At 41.9% G+C, this 22,964-nt stretch overlaps 1 protein-coding gene across 1 annotated transcript in view; it reads left to right on the top strand.

Moving 5' to 3' along the window:
• Positions 1 to 22,964, top strand: part of LOC145414574 (glutamate receptor 1-like) — a 576,687-nt gene that overhangs the window by 70,795 nt on the left and 482,928 nt on the right. The window contains exon 3 of the mRNA XM_080284127.1: positions 2,026 to 2,155. Coding sequence (XP_080140253.1) covers positions 2,026 to 2,155 — 130 coding nt within the window. The remainder of the gene's footprint in view (positions 1 to 2,025; positions 2,156 to 22,964) is intronic.

The raw sequence follows: 22,964 nt of genomic DNA, 5'->3' as shown, positions 1-22,964 counted from the left end.
TTATGCTTGTATATTATCCACCTCCTATTAGATGCAAGATTATATATATATATATATATATATATATATATATATATATATATATATATATATATATATATATAGATATATATATAATTTGGTTTTACCCCAGGTATCCCCGAAGGGCTAATGCGTTGCCCCTGGGTAGAGGACTTCTGAACTAGAGCGTGTAGCATTTTATGACCGGATGCCCTTCCTGATGTCTACCAATGACCCTTGGGTGGATTCGATCCTCCGACCCTTCGGTCAGAGCGGAGCGCTCTAACCCACTGAGCCACGGCTGCAAGATTACTCACACTTAATAAATATAATGTGTTCCTTGGCCTTCCCATACAAACAGGACGGATGAAGTAAACTATTGCAATGTCTTTTCCTCCACAATTATGCGATTTGTTAATGCGTCGGTGGTGGTGGACGGTGGTTGCGGCGGAGGCGGTGATGGTGGATTGTGGGTGTTGATGGGTGGCGGCGGTGGTGGTGGGCGGTGGCGGCGACGGCGTTGATGGTGGTGGGTGGTTGTGGTGGGTGGCAAGTGACGGAGACTGTGGTGGTGGTGGCTGTTGTTGTTATTGTTGTTGTTCTTATGAGTTTGTGTTGTGTGTTTGTGTGTGTGTGTGTGTTTATGTGTGCGTGTGTTTGTGTGTGTGTGTTTGTTTGTGCGTGTATGTGTGTTTGTGTGTGCGTGTTTGTGTGTTTGTGTGTGCGTGTGTGAGTGTGTGTGTGTGTGTGTGTGTGTGTGTGTGTGTGTTTCATTGGGAGAATAGTCAGCTCACAAATCACTTATTGATTCATATCAGAGTTCTTCATTTCCCTCTATTTGTGTATTGTAACTTATTACTTGTATACATATTTTCATCACAACCGCATAATGTCCACGTATTTCCTTCATTAATATGTAATAATACTTACCAATATCTGTATAAATATCCGTTTCATCTCAATTTTCGCATTCGTCGTGTGACTGAAACTGTTCCGGTATTTGCTGCTCTGTCTGTGGTGGCGAGCGGTTCGGGGTATTAACATGTTGTCCAGAAAGAGCTGACCGAGGCTTGTGCCTTCCACTTTGGGTGTAGTACGAACTTCTGAACGGAGCTGTACATAATGTGTGTGTGTGTGTGTGTAAAACGTAGTTTTACATGCAAAATATGGGTAAATCTTTCATATTCTCACATTGAATGTAGGCACTCTAAGATGGAATAAAAAAAGCTGTTCACTCCTCTCACTAGTCAGCTTGTTTCAGCTTTGGAGATATTTTGGGATGGAGGACTGACACACAGGGTTGTACATAATTAAATGGCTTGTGAAATTATATGAATGGCTTTTGAGATCTTCCAACAGCTCTTCGTTGGTGATTGATTCTGCACAGTATACCACAATAGCATACCCCAAGTTATTGAATCAGATTATCAATATGAGAACAGTAAAAATAGCATACAAGCCGATGGTAAGGTTACATAATGCTGTTTATGGCTAACGATGAAGTACTACCACCTAAATTACACCCTAAAGCCCTTAACTACTCGGAAACAACATCTTAGGCGTGGACGCAACAAGGAAGCTTAAATGACACACTCGCTTAGCGGTTTGAAGAGACTTAACTTTATACGAAGATATTCCTTAATGCAGCATCCATTTTTATACTGGAGTTTTGAAAGAGATGGTGTAACTAGGAAAATGCGAAGCTCTTTGGTAATGGGTGTGTGTGTGTGTGTGTGTGTGTGTGTGTGTGTGTGTGTGTGTGTGAGAGAGAGAGAGAGAGAGAGAGAGAGAGAGAGAGAGAGAGAGAGAATGTTTATCCACCTATTCATCTGGTTTCCCTCAGGTACCAGAGTGAAACCAAACAATATATATATATATAGGTAGATAGAGACAGATAGATAGATATAGACTGATAAATAGATGTAGATTGATAGATAATGGAGACAAAAATCATATATGTGAGAGCAACAAAAACTACGGTATATATCGAGAGAGAATAAATATCTCGGTCTTTCTGGCGTACAGGTACCAAACCCGTCTTCTGGTCTGATGGACTACGCCACCACGATGAGACCCGAGTACCACCAGGCCATCATTGACCTCATCCACCACTACCGCTGGGATCACATCATTTACCTCTACGACTCCCATGACGGTCAGTGAGCACGTCTTCTTTTTACCATAGTTACCTCTCCCTGCATCCCGTTTTCTTTTACTGTTTCCTCCCGCTGCAGGTTGCCTGCTAAATTATTTTACTTCGGCTTCTAAATTTACCTCTACGACGCACACGACGGTCAGTGAGTCTGCCTTTTTTTTTCTTTTTCTTTTATCATAGTTACCTCTACCAGTCTCCCGTTTTTTTTTCTGCTGTTTTCTCCTGCTACTGGTTGCCTACTGAATTATTTTACTACTGCTGCTTCAAAATTTATCACTACGACTCGCACGACGGTCAGTAAGCATGTTTTTTTTTTCTTTTTTTTTTTTTGTTTTTTTTTAATAGTGACCTCTTCCATCCTCACGTTTCCTTCTGCTGTTCCTCCTTTTACTACTTGCCTACTGAATTATTTTACTGTTGCTATTTTAAAATTTACTTGTGCTACTCCCACGACGGTCTGTGCTCCTGTCTTTTAGTGCATTTATCTTTCAGCCTCCTGTTTTATCTGCTGTCTCTCTAGTTTTCTACTGAATGGTTTAACTTTACTCCTTCATCATTTACCAATACGACGCCTACGCGAGTTACTGCTCTTGCCTTTTATCATTGCTTTCTTTAGTAAGCCAACCGCTGTTTTACTTATATTTTTTTTATTGTTCATATATCTCTCCAGGCACTTTTCTTGATGCTGCTGATTCTCTCTCTCTGTCTCTCTCTCTCTCTCTCTCTCTCTCCAGTATTATTATTTTTCCTTTTTCGTCCTCATCAGTATCTTTTCTCTCTCGCAGCCACATATCCCCCCCCCCCAGCTCAGTCTCCCCGCTTCATTATATCCACATCAGAGAAGAGAGCGGCACATTTAGTTTCCCTCTCTCTCTCTCTCTCTCTCTCTCTCTCTCTCCTAACACAAGCAGATTTGAAATTGTATACTATAGCTTTATAATCACACACACACACACACACACACACACACACACACACACACACACACACACACACACACACTTAACAGAGACAGACAGACAGAGACAGAGAGAGAGAATTTTACAAGTTCCTTCAACTTGCACTACAAGTTCACCGAGAAGGCTGCCATCTCTAATTTTTTTTTTTTTAATAACAGATCGGAGGAAGGAAAAACAAATGAATAAAAAAAAATAATCCGTTCACCAGATTACTGGTGTCCTCTGTTCATAAAATATCTGTAACAGTTAGACTTGAACAGCTGTAGGTTGAAGTTTGGAGGGAAACAACTATGGGGAAGCGAGTTCCAGAGAAACGCAGTTCGGGGAATGAAAGACTTCTGATAGGCAGAAGTTCTGCAATATGGTTGAGTGACAATCCAGTCATGAGCGCTACCAGATGCCCGTGTAGCACGAGGGAAGGCATGGAGAGGTGGCACCATGGACGCAACTTCGTATGAGCATTTGCCATAAAAATATCTGTAAAATAATTCAAGGGAGACAACATTCCTTCTTACTTGCAGAGGAGGTAGTTTATTTGTAATGGCAGAGTTGTTAATGATTCTAACAGCTTTGTTCTGCATTTGTCTAGTTGTTTTAATGCAACCTCTCCACAACCATTCCACAAGGGTGAGCAATATTCAAACTGAGAGCACACATGACTTATAAATTATAACTAACAGCTCATCAGCCAAGAAGTGATCTAACATGAGAGGTCCAGCTGAGGGCATTGTTAAGTGAGATGTCAAGAATTTCAATACTTTTGGAGATAGGAATATTAGTAGCACTGAAGGTAATGTACGAATCTGGCAATATCTGTCTATTAGTAAACTGTATATATTTAGTTTTAATTGCATTAAAAGATACAAGGTTGTTTTGTCCCCATTCACTGATCGTAGATAGATCTTGATTTATGGAGATGGCTGTACTGAGTTGAGAGGTAGAGATATTGGACTTTGTAAATGGGTGTCTGAGTGTGAATGAACTGTGTAGTGTTGAGTCATCTGCATATGAGTGAATGGGATTGTGGGTGACAGATAAGAGATCATTAATATGAACCAGAAATAGGGTTGGCGCCAGAACTGATCCCTGCAGCACGCCGGCATTAATTGAGTGAACATTGGAATATACATCATCTACCTTTACTCTTATTTTCCTGTCACTAAGATATGAAGATATCAAAGGAACAAAAGACGTTAGTCCATAGCAAGGGAGTTTGGACACCAGGGAACGGTGCCATACTCTATCAAAAGCTTTAGAAATATCAAGAGCTACTGCATGAGTTTCTTCATGTAGATCAATTGATTGATGGAGATTGAGTTAGGAGATTGAGTATGTCGATGGTGGATCTTTCATGGCACAAACCATATTGTCTATCACTAATTAAGTTGTTGGATTCAAGATGTTTAACAATGTGCTTATTAATTAATGTTTCAAATACCTTACCAAGAGAAGATGTGACAGCTATTGGTCTGTAATTGGTGAGGTCAGACGAACTTCCTTTCTTCGGAATTGGGTGGATATTGGCTTCTTTCCATGAATTTGGGAATAAAGAAGTACGTATGCATAGTCTGAATAATTTAGCTAGAACAGAGGCAAGTTCAGGGGAACACTTTTTCAAAACAATTGACGGAATTCCATCTGGGCCTGAAGCTTTGTTGATAGGTAAATTGTCTAGGATGGATTTTACGTATCTTGTCTGTATTTTAAGTGGGGCAATTTCGGGAGAATCAAGTTCTAGTACTGAGACATTCTGGCTGGTATCGTCTATGGTAGAGTTTCTGGCAAAGGTGCTAGCAAAGAGATCTGCTTTCCCACGTGGGTCATTTGTAATGTTATCATCTGAAGATTTTAGTGTGGGAATGGAAGATGACTTGTTAAAGTTATTATTGAAAGAATTAAGAGTTGACCAGAATATTCTATCGTCATTAGGGTTGTTAAGTAGTTTTGATGCTTGCTTTTGAAGAAAGTTTGATGTAGATAGATTTAACACAGCTTTTGCATGATTTCTAGCAATTTTAAATTGGGAGAGTGATTCAGATGTTTTTGATTTTAAGTAAGTTATATGCTAATGACTTTTGGGTTGTTGCTCAGGCACAGTTGACATCAAACCATTTTGGAGAGTTCGATCTTTTAGAGAACTGTTGACTTGGTATGAATAAATCCATACCAGCTAGTATTAAGTCGCAAATGTGGGACTGGGTAGAATTGGGATCACTAGAGAAGAAAGACTGCCATGGAATGTCAGCAAGATAATTTCTAAATCCATCCCAGTTTGCCCTATCAAAGTGCCATCGGGTCACCCTGACAGGTTCAGAACGGGGAGGTGTGGGAGGGTTTACTAATGAGGCTTTGATGAGATTGTGGTCAGAGGATCCAAGTGGTGACAGTACCTCTATCCTGTATTGATCTGGATTATTTGTCAAGAATAAATCCAAGAGATGGACGTTATGGTCAGGATTATCAGGTATTCTGGTTGGTTGCTTTACCAACTGGGTGAGATTACACGATTCTGCAAACAGCTCGCATTCTAGACCAGCGTTGTCAGTCCTGGCAGAATGCAATAACTATCCAACATTATGTATGTTAAAATCACCCAAAATGGTAATTTCGGTGCTAAGGGCAAGGTTAAGGTTGCTCAACTGAGTGGATATGGACTCAAATACACTGGGCTCCGAAGAAGCATTGGGGGAACGATAAACTACACAAATATATTTGGTAATGTTTTGACAATTTAGTTTATATAATGAGTAATCAAAACTGGAAGAAGTGAAGTTTAAAACAGTGTCAACTGCATATTGGGATTTGATATAAGAACAGGTGCCGCCCTTGTTACGGAAACTTGTAAGGAGATGGTAACCGGGAAAACAAAATGGAGATATATCGGTAGAGGGTGAGATTTGTGGTTCTGTGAGGAAAAGGGCCAAAGGGGATATGGACTGAAGAAAAAAATAAACTGAGTTTAAATTTGTGGTAAAAGGCCGCACTTTCACCTCTTCGGTGACGAGCATTCCCAGAAATAGCAACAGTCGCTGCCGGCGCAGTCGCTTGATGGCGACCGGGAGGACCCTGTGCCGCCAGCCCTATCCTGCCGGTGGTGGCAATCCAAGTTACCTCCTCATTTGATATTAAGATTGCAGCGGCCATTACTAAAGACAGTGAATAGAAGGTGTGATATGTTATGCGCATGTAGTGTGGTGTAGACAGTTGAAGGTAGAGGTATTATGAGAGCATGCTGGCCTACTCTCTGTGTAAATGAATGCACTGAAAATGTTCGCAAAGAGAGATGGTCAGGATCAAGTCCTGAGGGCCGGTGAACGGGAGCTCCAGCTCTCCCTGTCAGCAGCTTGCCATCAACCTCGGGAGTACTGCCCTGTTCGAATGGTGCTACAGTCGATTCCTCAAAGAAGTTTATTATTATTATTATTATTCTGTCCGACAAGAAGAGTATGTTTTCCCCCGTTTGTTTGTTTGTTTGCTTGTCTTTTAGCGGGATTACTCAAAAACTAAAAGAGAGATTTGGACCAAATTTAATAGCCATGTCCCAGGGAACAATCGATTAACTTTTGCGACCTGGCCGGATCGTATTACAGATCCTAGATTCAGACGCGAAGCCCTAGTCACTGATGAGAAAACCTGACCCATTACGAAGGGTGGTTTGGAAATTACGTTGCCCTTCTCGGAGAGATGCGCTCCACTGAGTGCCCCTCTGGTTATTATTATTATTATTATTATTATTATTATTAGATGATTATGATAATGATTAATATTATTACACACTTCTGTTCTCGACTGCAGCTTCCATCAATTATTAAATCCCAGTTATCATATTCCTTCACCACTTGCTTCACGAAGTCCACTTATCCTAATCAGTAATTACTCACCCAGTCCAGTCATTTACCATTCTTCAGTTTACCTACAGTCCGAGGCAAAAGTTTGATTATTTCTCTTCCTGTACTTATGACTTTCTTCTGCTGACTGACATTCATAAAATGACAGTGTCTTGGTATGTTTTTCTACATAATATTTCCTCGCCTTCTTGTGCTAATTAATATTTCTAAGCTGAGCGTGGCTTGGTATGATTCTTAGCCCAGTATTTCACATTTCCTGCTTATTTTTCATTGGTGGCCAATATTCTCAAGGTCTGTAATATTGGCAAGAACCAGAGAAAAAGCAGAAGAATTTAGGAAAGCAAACCTATTAGAGGAAAAGAAGAGGGAAAGAAAATAAGTAGGGAAATAGATGAAGTAGAACTACATAAAAAAGGAAAAAAAGAGAAAAAAAAAGATTCCAGTGAAGTTGGGTTTTAATGTGATCGTAGATTCTGCCTCAGACCCAGGAGGAAGAAGGAAAAGAAGAAAATGATAAGGAGGAGGACGTGGACAAAAGAAGGATAATAAGAAAACTGAGAAGAAAACGAGAAGAAAAAGAATTAAAAACAGGGAAGAGAAGAACAAGGAGAGGGAAGAGGGGAAGAAGAAGAAAGGATAGAAGAAGAAGGACAAGAAGAAGAGAAAAAGAAAAGAACAACAGCAACAACTAGAAAATATCAATAATATGTGTAAGAACATGTAAAAATGACGCAAGGTGAACAATGGAACAGGGAAGGAAAAGGGAGGGAAAAATGGAACAGAATAAGTAGGCAGAAAAGACAAGGAAAGGAACTAAGAGAAGGTGAAAAGAAACTCGAGTGTGTTATAGAGTATTGAGGTGACTGGGACCGTGGGATCTGTCTCGAATCATCTCGGAATTCTTGAATATGTAAATGCCAGTCCCTCTATCCCAGTGCCACACCAGGAGAGAGAGAGAGAGAGAGAGAGAAACTGTATGTTTCACACTCTAACTGGCTTTATTTTCATTTCTCGCATGATTTGCCTTGTCTTTCTTTTCACCTTTTTTGTTATTTTTCATACGGACGGAATTCTTGAAAACAGTAAACGCCTCTCAGGTGGTCTCTCTCTCTCTCTCTCTCTCTCTCTCTCTCTCTCTCTCACCGTCATCATCGCCATCGTTATTGTCATCATGAAGAGGAGGAGGATGGTGATGGTGACGATGATGAGAGAGAGAGAGAGGGAGAGAGAATCAGAATTTTCACTCTCTTTATCTCGTATACTTTACCTCACCAGATAATATTTCTATCTTTCTCGCTGCATATGTCTTTCTTTTCCTTATCTCTTGCTGTATTTCTCAATTTCTTTCGAATTGTTTCCTATTCGTGCGTTTTTCCGGATGAAGTGGCCTCAGAATTCTTGAATATGTAAATGACTTCCGGCACTTCTGTCAGACCAAGAGAAATTCTCTCTCTCTCTCTCTCTCTCTCTCTCACACACACACACACACACACACACACACACACACACACACACACACACACACACACACACACACACACACACACACACACACACACACACACACACACACACACACACACACATTTCTGCCTGTCGGTTTTTACGTAGGCTAAAAGTCTTGTTTTACTTACACACCTGAGGCAGTGCACACATCCAGTCCACCTGCATTTTTCATTACCTGGGTATGGGTGGGAAGTGCCGGTAGAATTTTAACACCAAGGCTCCTGAAACTCACTCTGTGCTGAATAAAATCGTCTGGGTTGTACTGGAATAGGAGAGCAGTGTTGTGCCGGTCAGGAATCATCGTACATGTACCGGTATTAACACTGAAGCTTCCCTGACTTACTCATACCTGAAGGTGGTACCTGGTGGCCACCGTCGTCCACTACTTGCTGTAGTGCTGCCTACGTCCTCCTCACATTCATCATTCTATCTGTGTGCCTGCCCTCCTCCCTTCCTATTTTCACCTTATCTTCCTAATACCTTTTACTACCCTTCTTTCCTCATCAGGCGGCTTTACACTGAATGACAAGTTGAATGGCTTCCTGTAAGCCAGGAGCTATTTACAGCGCTCGGTGGTAACCATATAACTATGTAACGGTGATGTGGAGCTTGCAATGATGCCTCTGTTAACTGCTGGAGCAACGCAAATGGTCCAAGAACCAAACCTCCGCACTTTTCCCCGCGCCTCGCTGTCGCGGAACGCTGTCAGTCACAAGGTAGCAATGGTTCACTGGACGGACAGCCCTGCAATGGCGGTTGCTTGCCTGCGGTTGATGGGTCTGCATAACCAAACAGACTGGGTTTGATAACAATTCTTAACTGAAGAAGTTCGTCTGTGGTTGCCTGACAGAACACTTGAGTTGTTCTTGATTATGAGAGGGTTCACACACACACACACACACACACACACACACACACACACACACACACACACACACACACACACACACGCACGCACGCACGCACGCACGCACGCACGCACGCACGCACACACACACACACACACACACACACACACACACACACACACACACACACACACACACACACACACACACACACACACACACACACACTGCGGCCAGCCAGGTAATAGCACTATCTCATCGTTCATCAAGTAATTAACTTATAAATTAGGCCACGCCCTAATTACCTCCCTCCCGTAATATCTCCCTCCTCCCCTTCACTATTTTTCCCTTCCCTTATCCCCTCCCCTCCTCTCCCTTCCCCTCCCATTATTTTCCCTCCCCTCTCCCTCTCCCTCTCCACTTCATTCCTTCCCTTCCTGCTTCCCAGCTCTTTTCTTCCCGCTTTCCTCTCGCCGCCACTCCTCTTCTCCCCACTTTCCAGTTCTGTTCTGTATTTATCTCCCTTCCCCACCCTCTCCCAATCCCTTCCCTTCCCAATCCCCACCCTTCCCAATCCCCACCTTTCCCTCATTTTCTCTCCCCTTCTCTATTCACGTTCTCTACCCTTCCGCTCTCCTTACCTATTTCCTCTTCCCCTTCCTTCCCCGACCCTTTATTCTTCTTCACCTCTGAACTCAGTCCCATTCCTCTCCCCTAATCTTAAATTCTCACCCCCATCTCCTCATTCCTTCCCTCCCGCTCCATCTCATCTCTTTGTACCGCTCCACCCCTCCCCTTTCTCCCCTCCCCTCCTCTCCTTTATTTTTCCTCCACCCCTTCTCAGACCCCCTCTTCCTCCTTCCCCTCATCTCATCTTCTTTTTCTCTTCCCTTCAAATCTCTTGCTTCACCGTTCCTTCCCTCCCTTTCTTCAACCCTTTAATTTCTTCCTCCTTCTCCTCTCCTCCTCCATCTCTCCCCCTCCTCTCTTTATTTCTCATACTTCCCCAGTCTCCCGCCTGAGAGTTGATTAGCGTGAAAATCCCCACTAAATAATTTTTTGGTCGGTGGGGTAATTAGCGGACACAAGGTTGAAACTTATGTGCAGAAGCTAATATTAGTCTTCAAGTCGACAAGTGTATGTTGTGGTGTGCGTGCTGACGTCAGTATTCTGGATTATACGGCAGACGTGGGCCTGTATTCACGTGGGGTAAGGAGGCTCCCTGACACCTCTTCCTTAGTTATTTGTTTTTGGATATGGCTGGCTAATATTCGTTTGTACGATATCTCTGCAGAGTATGGCGATATTAGGATGATATATGTAACACGGATAAGGTCAATAAGGTGTAATAAGCAAAATAAGTCGCTCAGGAAAAAGTGTTAGGGAGCTCCTTAACTGACGAGAATACGGTGCATAATTGCACATCATGCTGAGTGTAGGCGGCGTAGGAACCTTCTTGGCACGCTATCGTAATTTTAGCTTGCATAGTAGGCTTTAGATTGCATTTTTCTTTCGGTGGACGGAGGCATGAAAAGATTGGTGTGTCCGTCTGTGTGTGCATGAATGGGTGCGTGCGTGTGTGGGTCCGTGCGTCCATAACACTCTTGTGGCCGTGATATCTCCTGAACCCATTGACGGATTTCCACCAAACTTTGGTCAGTGATGCAGTATCAAGGGACGGTGAACTGACTTGGTCAGCAAGGTCGAGGGGTTAGAGATGGAGGTCATATGGGGTCACCATACTTTATCTTTTTGAGCTCGATATCTGAACCCATCGACGGATTTCGAGAAAATTGTTGTCAGTGATACAGTATGAAGGGACGATGAAGTGATTAGGTCAGCAAGGTCAAGTGGTTAAAGTACAAGGTTATATGGGTGTGGGCGCGATAGCTCCTGAACCTCTTGACGGATTTCGACAAACTTGTCAGTGATACAGTATGAAGGGACGATGAACTGATTTGGTCAGCGAGGTCATGGAAGTTGTATGGCGAGTCCGTACACAAGGCTTGGCGGAGTCGTACTGAGCAATGCATTGCGGCGACAGCTAGGGTTCTTTTGTTTAGCGTATTACCCCTGAACATTCTCTTGTGCTATAGTTTTAATATCGATGTAGTTGGTACATTGGTACCAACTGTTATGGGTACTGACCTTGACTTTGCTGATATTGCTGGTCTATCATCCATTTCTACGTTTTCCACATTAATATTCTCATGTAATTTATTGAAATTACATGAGAATATTAACGTGGAAAGTGCAGAAATATACAAGTTAGGAAGATGTGCGATAAAGCTACCTTGGACGTTTCACCTCGTCCTTAGCTGTTTATCTAGCAAACTTATCTTTCTGTTTGCCATTTATATCGTTAAAATATTGGCATAGCATCAGTAACATACTTGGGGCTATCGACGTGTAGTGTGCAAAATGAAACGTCGAGAAGAGGTGTTATGAACTCCTCTAAGTCATTTAGAATAACCCTAAAACATACACCCAATCGATATACAGCAGTAACACACACATGACTCCTTTAACGCGAGGATCTCATTTCTGTTTCATTCCTGATGCCTCAAGACGATTGTGTCCAGCTTAGGAGAGAGATTTGCTTCTGGAAATGTTAGATATACCGTCATTAATCCCGTAACTACACGGCTGTGGGTCGGAATTGCTATTATTGTATTAGTTACTGACCTTGACTTTGCTGATATTGCTGGTCTATCATCTACATAATATGTGCACGGCAGCTGTTGGTGTATGGGCACGCAGCACGTTCCCATAGGCTTATCCTGCCCATAGAGTGATGTTCGAAATATTCAGGCTGGAGTGAAAAGACCAGGGGGGAACAGTAAAGGTTATGCCCAGAGGAAGTAGATTGTTCCTGCCGGGAGATACTTAGAATGGGAAAAGTTGGTGCCTGGAGGTTTGCAGGGTGGAACCTCTGTGGGTGGAGTCGTAGGGTGAGTGAGGCAATCTTCCACCGCGGACGCCGACTTTGGGCATAGACTTGACAGCTTTCTCCCTGAGGGCCGGCAGTTCTCCCAGGTGCCAAAAGCCTTCACATGTCATTACTTCGGCATTAAAGTCCACCGTCCATTTTGAATACATGCTTGGACTGTTTCCTTCATTACTGGTGTAGTTGGATTGATGAATATTGTAAGTGATTAAAAGACAAGTACAAAAAAGTAGATGAGGAAGCTGCCAGGCCCTTCGGTGTATGCCCTTGGTGTAGTGTAGTGTGGGAGGAGGATTTTGTTTGGTCTGGTGTGAGGGTGGTGTGGTGTGGTGTGGCTCCATTAAAGTATTTAAAGTCTATGAGAGTGAAGTAATGCACGTCCGAAAATCATTAGGAAGATACAGACGGACAAAGCCGAACCTAGAGATGCTGCCACGTGTCAGAAGAATATATGAGATGAAGAAATGCAAAAACTGAAATAAAGATTGACCCTTTCATGACCGGGAAAACTTTGGTACTCTTCCATCTAACGGAGGAGGATTTTATTTATCTGCAAGTAACTCATTAGAGCTTAGGAGTGTCAATGCTGAAATGATTAGCTTTCACATAGTCGAGATAACTCAGGTGTTTTACGGCAGCACACCAGACTTTGCTCAGCTAAGTGTGAGTCATAGGAGCCTGAGAATGTGGAGAGAAGATAGAAGATAAAGCTCAGAGAAACAAAACATCTGTTAATCTGACGATATATAGGAGTAAAGACTTGAAAATGAGAGGAAAATGAAAGAGGAGAAAGATGAGTTGAAAGTGAAAGAAAAGGGAAATGAAAGGGACTGTGAGACCAGAGAAAAAATAGAGAAGAGAAAGAAAAATGGAAATAAATTATGGAAGAGCTAAGAAAACGATGTGAGTGGAAAAAGCGAAAATGGAAGTATGAAAATGGACAGGAACAGAGAGAGAAAAGTGGAAGGAAAAAAGAGGCGGGGAAAGAGTGGATAAAAAGTTTGAGAGGTGAAGAAATATACGTAAAGGTGGAAGGGGTGAAAATGAAGAAATTTTTAAAAAGATTAATAGAGATGGAAAAAGGTGTGTGTGTGTGTGTGTGTGTGTGTGTGTGTGAGAGAGAGAGAGAGAGAGAGAGAGAGAGAGAGAGAGATGGGTGAGGAAAGACAAGCGTGAGTCAAGCCTTAATCCCGTATTGATTAATGGAGACAAATCGTTTCCCTTTCTTACGGAACAGTTCTCTCGCCCAGCCTATTTCTTCTCTGACCTCCTTTCCTTCCTCCCTCTTTTCCTCCTTCCTTGCACCGCCTCACTTTCTTTGTAATTCACACACACTTTCTCTCAGCAACTCATTCTTGCTTTCATATTCTGCTATTTACTCCATACTTTCGTTTAGTACTTGGGGGCTGACACAACCAGGCTTCTGCTCCACTATTTCTCCATTCATCCTGTCCTGTCCCCTTGCATTGGCTTTATCATTTTTTTTTTTTACTTTTTCCCACTTCTTACAATCTTTAAAGCTAATAGTATAATGGAATCTGGCTTTAATTGTTCCTGCTACGACCTGACGATTTTGTTTAGCTTGGGAGAACCGTCTGGCACTGATGGGAAGAATGAAAACTAACCCCACCTGTGCGAAAACCGCACCTCTCAGGATCCACTAATATACTCTCGGTTGAATAAAATCATCTGAGGATACATTACTAGACTTGTTCCGACCAGAGAAGGGTTGACAGTGAAAGTACTCTGTGGCTCGTATTCTCCTTGGTTAAGGAAGTTTCCTAACACTTCCTAAACGATTTATTTACTTATTACTCCTTACTGTCCTCCTCTGTGTCATCTGAATCATTCCAGTACCACCGTTTTCAGCACGTTACGAATTATTATTAACCAGCCGTATCCAGAAATAAATCGCTAAGAAAGAGGTGCTAGGAAGCTTTCTTAACCGATGGGAATACGAACCTCTGAGTCTTGGGTACCCAGCTGAATAAAATCGTCTGGTGTAAACTTGAATAAAACATGAAAGACTGGACCAAATGCGGGTCAAGGTGAAAAAAAAAATCGTCAGGAGGAAACAGAAATAGAAATGAAAATTAAAACAAATTATGTTCTTGGGCTACCTTTTATTCTTAGTCTCTTGTTTTTGTTTTGTTTTGTTTATACACATTCCATTTTCGTCTGTATCTTCTTTCGAGCTTTTATTTTGGCCTCCTTTCTCTCGTAGGGTCTTTTGTTTTTGTTTCCTCCTTCCTTGTTCCTCAACGTCCTCCTCCTCTTCTCTGCTTTTCCCTCGTTCGTGTTGAGTATATTGCTTTTATTTTCCATTCCTCATACACCATCTTCCACTTTTGCTCCTCATCTTTTATCACCTCTACTTTATCTAAATTTTTTCTACTCATTCATCTCGCCCTCATCCTTCCCCTCGTTACGTTCTCCACATTTGTTCCTTCATTTATGTTATCTTTGTTCTTTGTCTTCACCCACTTCTTTCTTTCTCCACCCTTCTCGTTTGTTTTTTCCTCCCCTCAATGCTTTCTTACCTCTCCTCCTCCTCCTCTTCCTCCCAGCAAGCGAAGACCAGTTGGTCTCTCTGGACAATAAGAACTAAACTGATATTAATGGTGTGTGTGTGTGTGTGTGTGTGTGTGTGTGTGTGTGTGTGTGTGTGTGTGTGTGTGTGTGAGAGAGAGAGAGAGAGAGAGAGAGAGAGAGAGTGCTTGGTAAAGACACTGAAAAATACAATAGAACAAAGTGACACTACTTAAAAAGGTGATAGCAAATTGTGATAGGTAAAAGTAAGGAAATATTTGAGTGACTGAAATATAAATATGTAAAACATTTGAGTTGCGTGAATAAATTTGTCTCGTGATAGTAGGAATAAAAAAAAAAAAAAGTGATCTTGCTGTAAACGATGCAAAAGAATGTTCATAAATACTTTGACGAAAGAAGTCTTTACTGAGCTAAATAAATACAGTGGCTGTGGTCGGATTATTTCATCTGCCAAAGATCCCTCAACACTTTCAGTTTAATTGATGACCAGTTGTTGTCATATTGGAGGGCTGATTTGAGTAGTAACCAAGGAGAGTCGTACCTACCCCACAACCAAAGTTTCAGAATAGCCGGAGTACTCCAAATGAAAACAAACCGTGTATAATTACAAAAGTCATTGCTTATGAACAGTACAGCAAAGAGGTCCCTGTTCTTGAAAAATGTTAATTAGTTAGGAATTAAGTGGAAAGTGGTTGATTGCAAAAGCAGTTGGGCTGGCCTGATTTTGACATGATGCAGTGTGGTGGTGGTGAGGTGGTGAGTATGATGAGGGTGTGATGACAATTGTAGTTAGCAGTGAGGGCGTAGTGGGAGTGTGGTAAGTTGTAGACAAGCTTCCGCCCATCCATAATTGAATGAGTGGTGATGACGGTGAGTGGTGGTGACGGTGAGTGGTGATGACGGTGAGTGGTGATGACGGTTTTGGTGGTGACGGTGAGTGATGGTGACTGTTAGTGGCGATGACGGTGAGTGGCGATGAGTGATGACATTGAGTAATGAGTAATGACTGTGAGTGGTGATATCAGTGAGTGGTGATGAGTTATGGTGTGATGATAGTGGTGATGGTGACAATAGTGAGTGGTGATGAGTGAGTTATGGTGTAATGATAGTGGTGATGGTGACAGTAGTGAATGGTGATGAAGTGATGACTGAGTTGAAGTGATGACAGTGAGTGGTGGTGAAGTGATGATCGTGAGTGATGATGAAAGTGATGACAGTGAGTGGTGATGGAAGTGATGATAGTGAGTTGTGGTGAAAGTGATGATAGTGAATGGTGATGAGTGATCGTGAATAATGAGTGAAGAAAGTGATGATAATGAACGATGAGTGATGATAGTGAGTTTTGGTGAAATAGATAATGAGTTGTGAAAGTGATAGTTGTGAAAGTGACAGTGGGTTGTGGCGAAAGTGACTTTGAGTTATGAAATTGACAGTGAGCTGTGGTGAGTGATAGTGAGTTGTTGAAAGCCATGATTGTGAGTTGTGTTGAAAACGATGATAATAAGTGGCGATGAGTGATGATAAAATGGGTGATGATAGTGATTGATGAACGTGATGACAGGTTGGTGATGACAGTGAGTGGCGATGAAAGTGTTGATAATGATGGGTGATGAAAATGATGAATGACGATGGTAGCGATTGATGATGAAAGTGATAACTTAATGATGATGACTGAATGGTGATGATAGTGATGTGTGATGTAAGTGTCGACTGATTGGTGATGACAGTGAGTGGTGATAGTCAGTTCCATTGACAGTAGTGACTGAATGGTGATACCAGTCAATGGTAATGGCAGTGAGGCCATTGGTTGATGGCTGTGATGACAATGGTCATGGCAGTGAGTAGCGATGACAGTGATCTGTGTTGACTGTCATTAGTCATGACGCTGATGCCAGTGATGGGAGATAATGGTGATGACCGTGGGTGGTGATGTGAGTGGTGGTGAGTGATGGTGGTGAGTGGTGATGAGTGATGGCAGTGAAGATAATGACAGTGACTGGTAATGACAGTTTTGAAAGTTAGTGGTAATGATGGTGGTGATAGTGATGGTGATGAGTGGTGATGAATAATGATGAGTAATGACAGTAATGGCAGTGAGTGGTGGTGACAGTGAGTGTTAACAGTGATAACGGTGAGTGGAATTGACAGTACGTGGTAATGACAGTGAGTGGTGATGACAGTGAGTGGTGAGAGTGGTGACGGTGAGTGGAGATGACAGTAGGCCTAAGTTGTAATGATTGAGTGGTGATGACAGTAAGTGGTGATGACAGATGACGTTCCTGAACTCGGTGGATTTCTCTGATGGTCTCGGCTGAATCACAGAGTCCTGCCCATCTCTCTCTCTCTCTCTCTCTCTCTCTCTCTCTCTCTCTCTCTCAATATTTATTTTTCACATTTTCTCCCTTCATCTCACCTTCCATTAACATCAGCCTTCTGTATCCAACCCTTAGAATATTATCGTCAAACTTTAACTAAAATATAAAGCTTTAATTGTCACGCCCATACGACAAAGCACTAGGTTTATTTCGTCAGTGTGATATAATACGGGGTTTTTAGGAAAATGATAAAGTTAATAGTACCAGTAGTCCCATTCCCCGGCCCCTATAACACAGTAACATAGATTGGTGTTATCTGTAAATGAATAGAGGATGGTTCCTTTGACTCACTGATCTGTATTAAATCGTTTGTCAATAGCGGGAATACGAGTAAAAAAGGAATACGCGACCGTGAGGGACTTATGCCCGTTTTTCTCGTCGGATAAGGAGGCTCCTGAACCTCTTAACGATTTATTCTTAGATATGGCTGATTAATGTCGTTTTGTACGTTCTGTATGTAAAGTGAAACGATGTGAGAAGAATTTACAAAACACAGAAGAGGACAATAAGGAGAAATAAGCAAAATAAATTACTAAAGTAAAGGTATTTGGTAGCTTCCTTAACCGACGTGACTACAGGCCTTAATGTCAGGTTATTGCTTTACTTTTGTGACGGGTTTTAAAATTTAGAATAGTTTTATCATTAGTTATTAATTAATTGTTTTTGGTAATAGTATTGTTAGTCCATTATTTGCTATATGATATACTTGGCTATCCTATTCAGGCGGAAGTCCTAGCTACCTTTGTTGAATTCTGGGAAGTCCTAGCAATCAGTGTTTAAATCTAAGAAGTCTTAGTTGTCAGTGTTTAAATCTAAGAAGTCCTAGCAGTCAGTGTTTAAATCTAAGAAGTCTTAGTTGACAGTGTTTAAATCTAAGAAGTCCTAGCTGTCAGTGTTTAAATCTAAGAAGTCCTAGCAGTCAGTGTTTAAATCTAAGAAGTCCTAGCAGTCAGTGTTTAAATCTAAGAAGTCTTAGCAGTCAATGTTTAAATCTAAGAAGTTCTAGCAATCAATGTTTAAATCTAAGAAGTTCTAGCAGTCAGTGTTTAAATCTAAGAAGTTCTAGCAATCAGTGTTTAAATCTAAGAAGTTCTAGCAGTCAGTGTTTAAATCTAAGAAGTCCTAGCAGTCAATGTTTAAATCTAAGAAGTTCTAGCAGGCAGTGTTAAAAGCTGAGAGGTCCTAGCTGCTGCCAATGTTTTTTTTTTTATCTAAGAAGTCCTAGCTATCAATGTTTAAATATACAGTTAAAAGTCCTAGCTGTCAGTTTAAGAAGTTCTAGCTGCCAGTGTTTAAATCTGATTCGAGCACAAGTTTTGCTTGTTTTGATTCACCTGGGAAATCAGTCTATGGAACCTCAGGATTACGTTATTCTTTTGAGAGAAACTCTGGCATTCAGATGTTAAAGATATGGGCATTGAGAGGTGCAGCAAATTAATGTCAGATTTATTTTACTTCCCGAGTGACTGGCCGTGTAATTTGGCATAGCGTTATCTATTTATTGTGGTCTTCATATGTGCAGACCCTACAGTAGGTGCACATTTTTTTTTCGTTCTTTCCACCAAACACTTGTCAAACTGGGGACCATTGTCAAACTGGGGACTATTTCCATATTTCCTCATTATTTTACTTCAAGCATGGTACGCTTGTTCCTTGGGTAACTAGCTAGATACCTCTCATTATTATTATTATTATTATACCTTACAATGGGTTTTATGCGATCAGTGGTCAGACCCTGTAAGCACACACATTTCGTATATTTCGTGAAGTGCGTGAATTGTGGAGACACGAATCCACAGAGTTAACAAACTAGGAGTCTGAGTGCTGGCGACTTTTTTTTTTTTTTTTTTGTGGGAACTATCCCTCCTTCCTTTTGGAATGTTGGCAATCATTAATTAGTGAACTGTATCCGTGGTAGTGTAGTTAGACGTAATTATATAAATTAGCCAGCTATTTATAAACAGCAGCATATCACAGGGGCTTGTACGAATTTCGTCTGATTAATTAACCGGTTTTAGGAACAGCATCAACCACCAGGGTCCCCGTTCCTATACCGGTCGTGTTGGCCAGTTTCTCATGTGCCCCGCCCCCTACTGATGCCCCGCCCTCTTCCAGCTCTACTTGTTGCTGATTGGCTGAGATAATTATTCTTATTGATAGAATAATGAGCCTTACCACGAAATATTATTGTATTATTTACCCCCCCCCTGGGGGTAGGGGGGTTTCAAGAATACTCCCCCAGTATCCCTGCTTGTCGTACGAGGTGACTAAAAGGGTTGGTGGTGGGTTAGTGCCCCACCCCGTAAAAAGAACTAACTAAAAAAGCCAGTAAAACGCCTCGGACCCAGACGGACCATACGTTGACGACTAAGGAACGGACAAAGGATATTCTTAGGGTGGGAACATGGAATGTGAGAGGAGTGAATGATGAAGTGAAAGAGAGAGATTGTTCAGGTGCTTGAGAATGCAAAAGTGGATATATGTGGATTGACTGAAACTAAATGGAAAGGTGAAAGGGTGAGAGAATGGGAATATGGTTTAGGTATATGTGCGGGAGTCAGTGAGAATGAGAGGGCAAGAGAGGGAGTATGTCTGATGATAAGCAAGAAGTGGAAGGAGAATATAAAAGAGTATCAAACAGTGGGTGCAAGGATTGTATGGGTGAGGATGAAAGTAGGTATACAAGTGTGGGCGATTGTATATGTGTATGCCTTGACAGAGGATCGAGTGGCAAGAGTGAAAGATGAGTTTTGGGCGAGAGTAGAAGCATGTATGGACAAGTTTGGAAGGAGCGAGAGAGTGCTGTTGATTGGAGACATGAATGGCAAAGTTGGGAATGTACAAGTGGATGGAGTGGTTGATCAGTGGGGTGTGCCAGCTGAAGTGGATGGGAATGGTAGTGCTTTGGTGGAGATCTGTGCTTGTAAGGGGTTGGCAATAGCCAACACCTACTTTCGTCATAAGATGATCCACCGGTATACATGGAGAGTAACGAGGAGGATGGATGGTGAACTTGTTGAACGAAAGGCAATTATAGACTACGTGTGTGTGGATGAACGAATGAGAAGACAAGTGTTGGATGCAAGAATGTGGAGAGGGTGGGGGAATGGAGTCTCGGACCATCACTTAGTGATGGCCAAGGTAGAGCTGCAAAGAAAGTGGTTGAGGAGACGAAGGGGACGACAGGAGGAAGCAGCTCCTGTGAGAAGAGTGGAGAAATTGCAAGATAGTGAGAAAATGACGGAGTATAAGAGCGTAGTGGAAGAATGATTGAGAAGATATGAGCTAGAGCAGATGGAAGGGGTGGAAGACGTATATAAGATATTCACGAAAGAGATAGGCGCAGCGTGTGAGGTGGTTTGTGGAGTGAGGAGGAGATGCAAGGGTGTGCAAGGGACAGCATGGTGGAATGATGAGGTGAAACGAGCTGTGGAACAAAAGAAGAAGGCATATAGTGAATAGTTATCGAGTAGAGGTAGGGGAGAAGATGAGAGAGAGAAGAGAGAGATATATGTGAGCAGGAGAAGGGAGGTTAAGAGACTGGTGAAGGAGAGTAAGAAGAAAGTGGATGAAGAGTTTGGGAGGAATCTGAGTGTGAAATGGAGGGAGAGTAAGAAATTGTTTTGGAAGGAGATAAAGAAAGTAAGGCAGTGTGAAATGGGAAATAGTAGAGGAGTGAAAGATAGGAATAATAGATTGCTGGTGGAGAAGAGAGAGAAATTGAGGAGATGGAAAGAGCACTTTGAGGATTTGTTCAATGTAGAGAGTGAGAGCAGTGAAAAGAATATAAGTGGTTGGGGAATGGCTGGGAGAAGAAGAGATGAGAGGAGGGAGGAAGAGATCAGTAGGGCTGAAGTAGTGGAAGCGATGAAGAAGATTAAGTTGGGAAAGGCCCCAGGAATTGATGGAGTGTGTGGTGAAATGCTGAGGTATGGAGGTGAGATTGTTGTGGAGTGGATATGGAAGTTGTGTAAATTGGCCTGGGAAGAGGGAAGGGTTCCAGAGGACTGGAAATCAGGTATAATTGTTCCTTTATACAGGAAAAGGGGAGAGAGAAGTATGTGGTAACCACAGGGGTATTTGCCTTTTTAGTGTAACTGGTAAAATATATGGTAGAATACTCATTGATAGGGTTAGGCATATGACAGAGGAGCTAGTTGGAGAAGAACAAGGGGGATTTAGGAAGGGAAAAGGGTGTGTAGATCAGATATTTGTTCTAAGATATTTAGTGGAGAAGTATCTAGAGAAGGGAAGGAAAGTGTATGCTGCCTTCATGGACTTGGAGAAAGCTTATGACAGAATAGATAGGCAAGGTATGTGGAAGGTATTAAGAATAAATGGAGTGGAGGGGAAATTGTTGAGTACTGTGAAGAGTATGTACGAGGGAGCTAGGGTTACGGTGTTAGTGGATGATGAGCTGAGTGAATTCTTTGATCTCAATGTGGGACTGAAACAGGGTTGTGTGATGTCTCCATGGCTGTTTAATATGTACATGGATGGGGTTGTAAAGGAGGTACAAGGTAGGGCAGTGGATGTAGGGGTAGCTCTAATGAATGAGGGTGAGATTTGGAAGATTCCGGTGTTGCTGTTTGCTGATGATACAGTATTGTTGAGTGAAGATGAATGGGAGTTGCAAGGTTTGGTGAATGAATTTGGGACAGTGTGTAGGAGGAGGAATCTGAAAGTTAATGTAAACAAAAGTAAAGTTATGGTGTTTGAGAGGAATGAAGTCACAGAGTGTGCAGTGAGGTTGGATGGTGAGGATATGGAGAATGTGAGTGCATTCAAGTACTTTGGTAGTGTGATGAATAAGGATGGAACTTTGGGGGATGAAGTGCGTGAAACGGTACAGCAGGGAAGGAAGGTTGTTGGTACACTGAAAGCTGTGATGAGAAATAGGGAGGTGTGTATGGAAGTTAAGAAATCACTGCATGATAGTATTGTGATCCCTACTCTGACGTATGGAAGCGAGGCGTGGACCTTGCAAGAGGGGAACAAGTCAAGAGTGAGAGCAGTGGAAAAGAGTTACTTGAGAGGAGCATGTGGAGTTGTCATAAAGACTTTGTAGTTACTTGTAGAGAAGTATATTTTAGACTTATGGTCGAGCGGCTTTTATATCTTGTAGTAGTTTCCCCACCAGATGTCATGTAGTGACGGGAGAGGTAAAGAATAGTATGGGACTATTTTTATTTGTCTTGGAAATATTAAACAGGTATAATAGTATAAGTCCTGGGTAGCTACCTCCCTGTCTCGCTATCTCTCTCTCTCTCTCTCTGTTCTAAGGCTAATCTCCGTCTCGACCTCTCTCTAGGGTCGCTTGTCTCCTTCTTCTAGCCTGTTCGGTGGCTAATCTCCGTCTGAGCTCTCTTTCCTAAATTCTGGTATAGCAGGGGTGGACTAGATCTTTGTTCACGAGAGGACTGCTGACAGCTAACTGCATCATCTCCTTACTGGCCGCTGTCGTCAGCTTTCCTCAGTGTAAGCATGTTTAGCATTGCTCGATTCTCGCAGACACAACACCTTCTCATCATTTGACTTCCTGCTTCTATCTGTCTCTCTATCTATCTATTTATCTATCTATCTATTATGATTTGCAATTATAATATGGAGACCTACCACATTGCTCGGCCGCGCGAAAATGGCGTACCATCGACATTTAATAGTCATAATATATTAATACATACTACATACACATTATAATGAACTTATAAGCTAATTAAGTGAAATACATAATATTGTAAAGTAACATAATTGTATGAATATTGTATACATATAT

The sequence above is a fragment of the Coenobita brevimanus genome, chromosome 1, assembly GCF_032717465.1.
Source record: "Coenobita brevimanus isolate Jiangsu-jjx chromosome 1, ASM3271746v2, whole genome shotgun sequence".
NCBI lineage: Eukaryota > Metazoa > Arthropoda > Malacostraca > Decapoda > Coenobitidae > Coenobita > Coenobita brevimanus.
The sequence above is the reverse complement of the archived record's forward strand: the minus strand, read 5'-3'. Positions and strand labels throughout refer to the sequence as shown.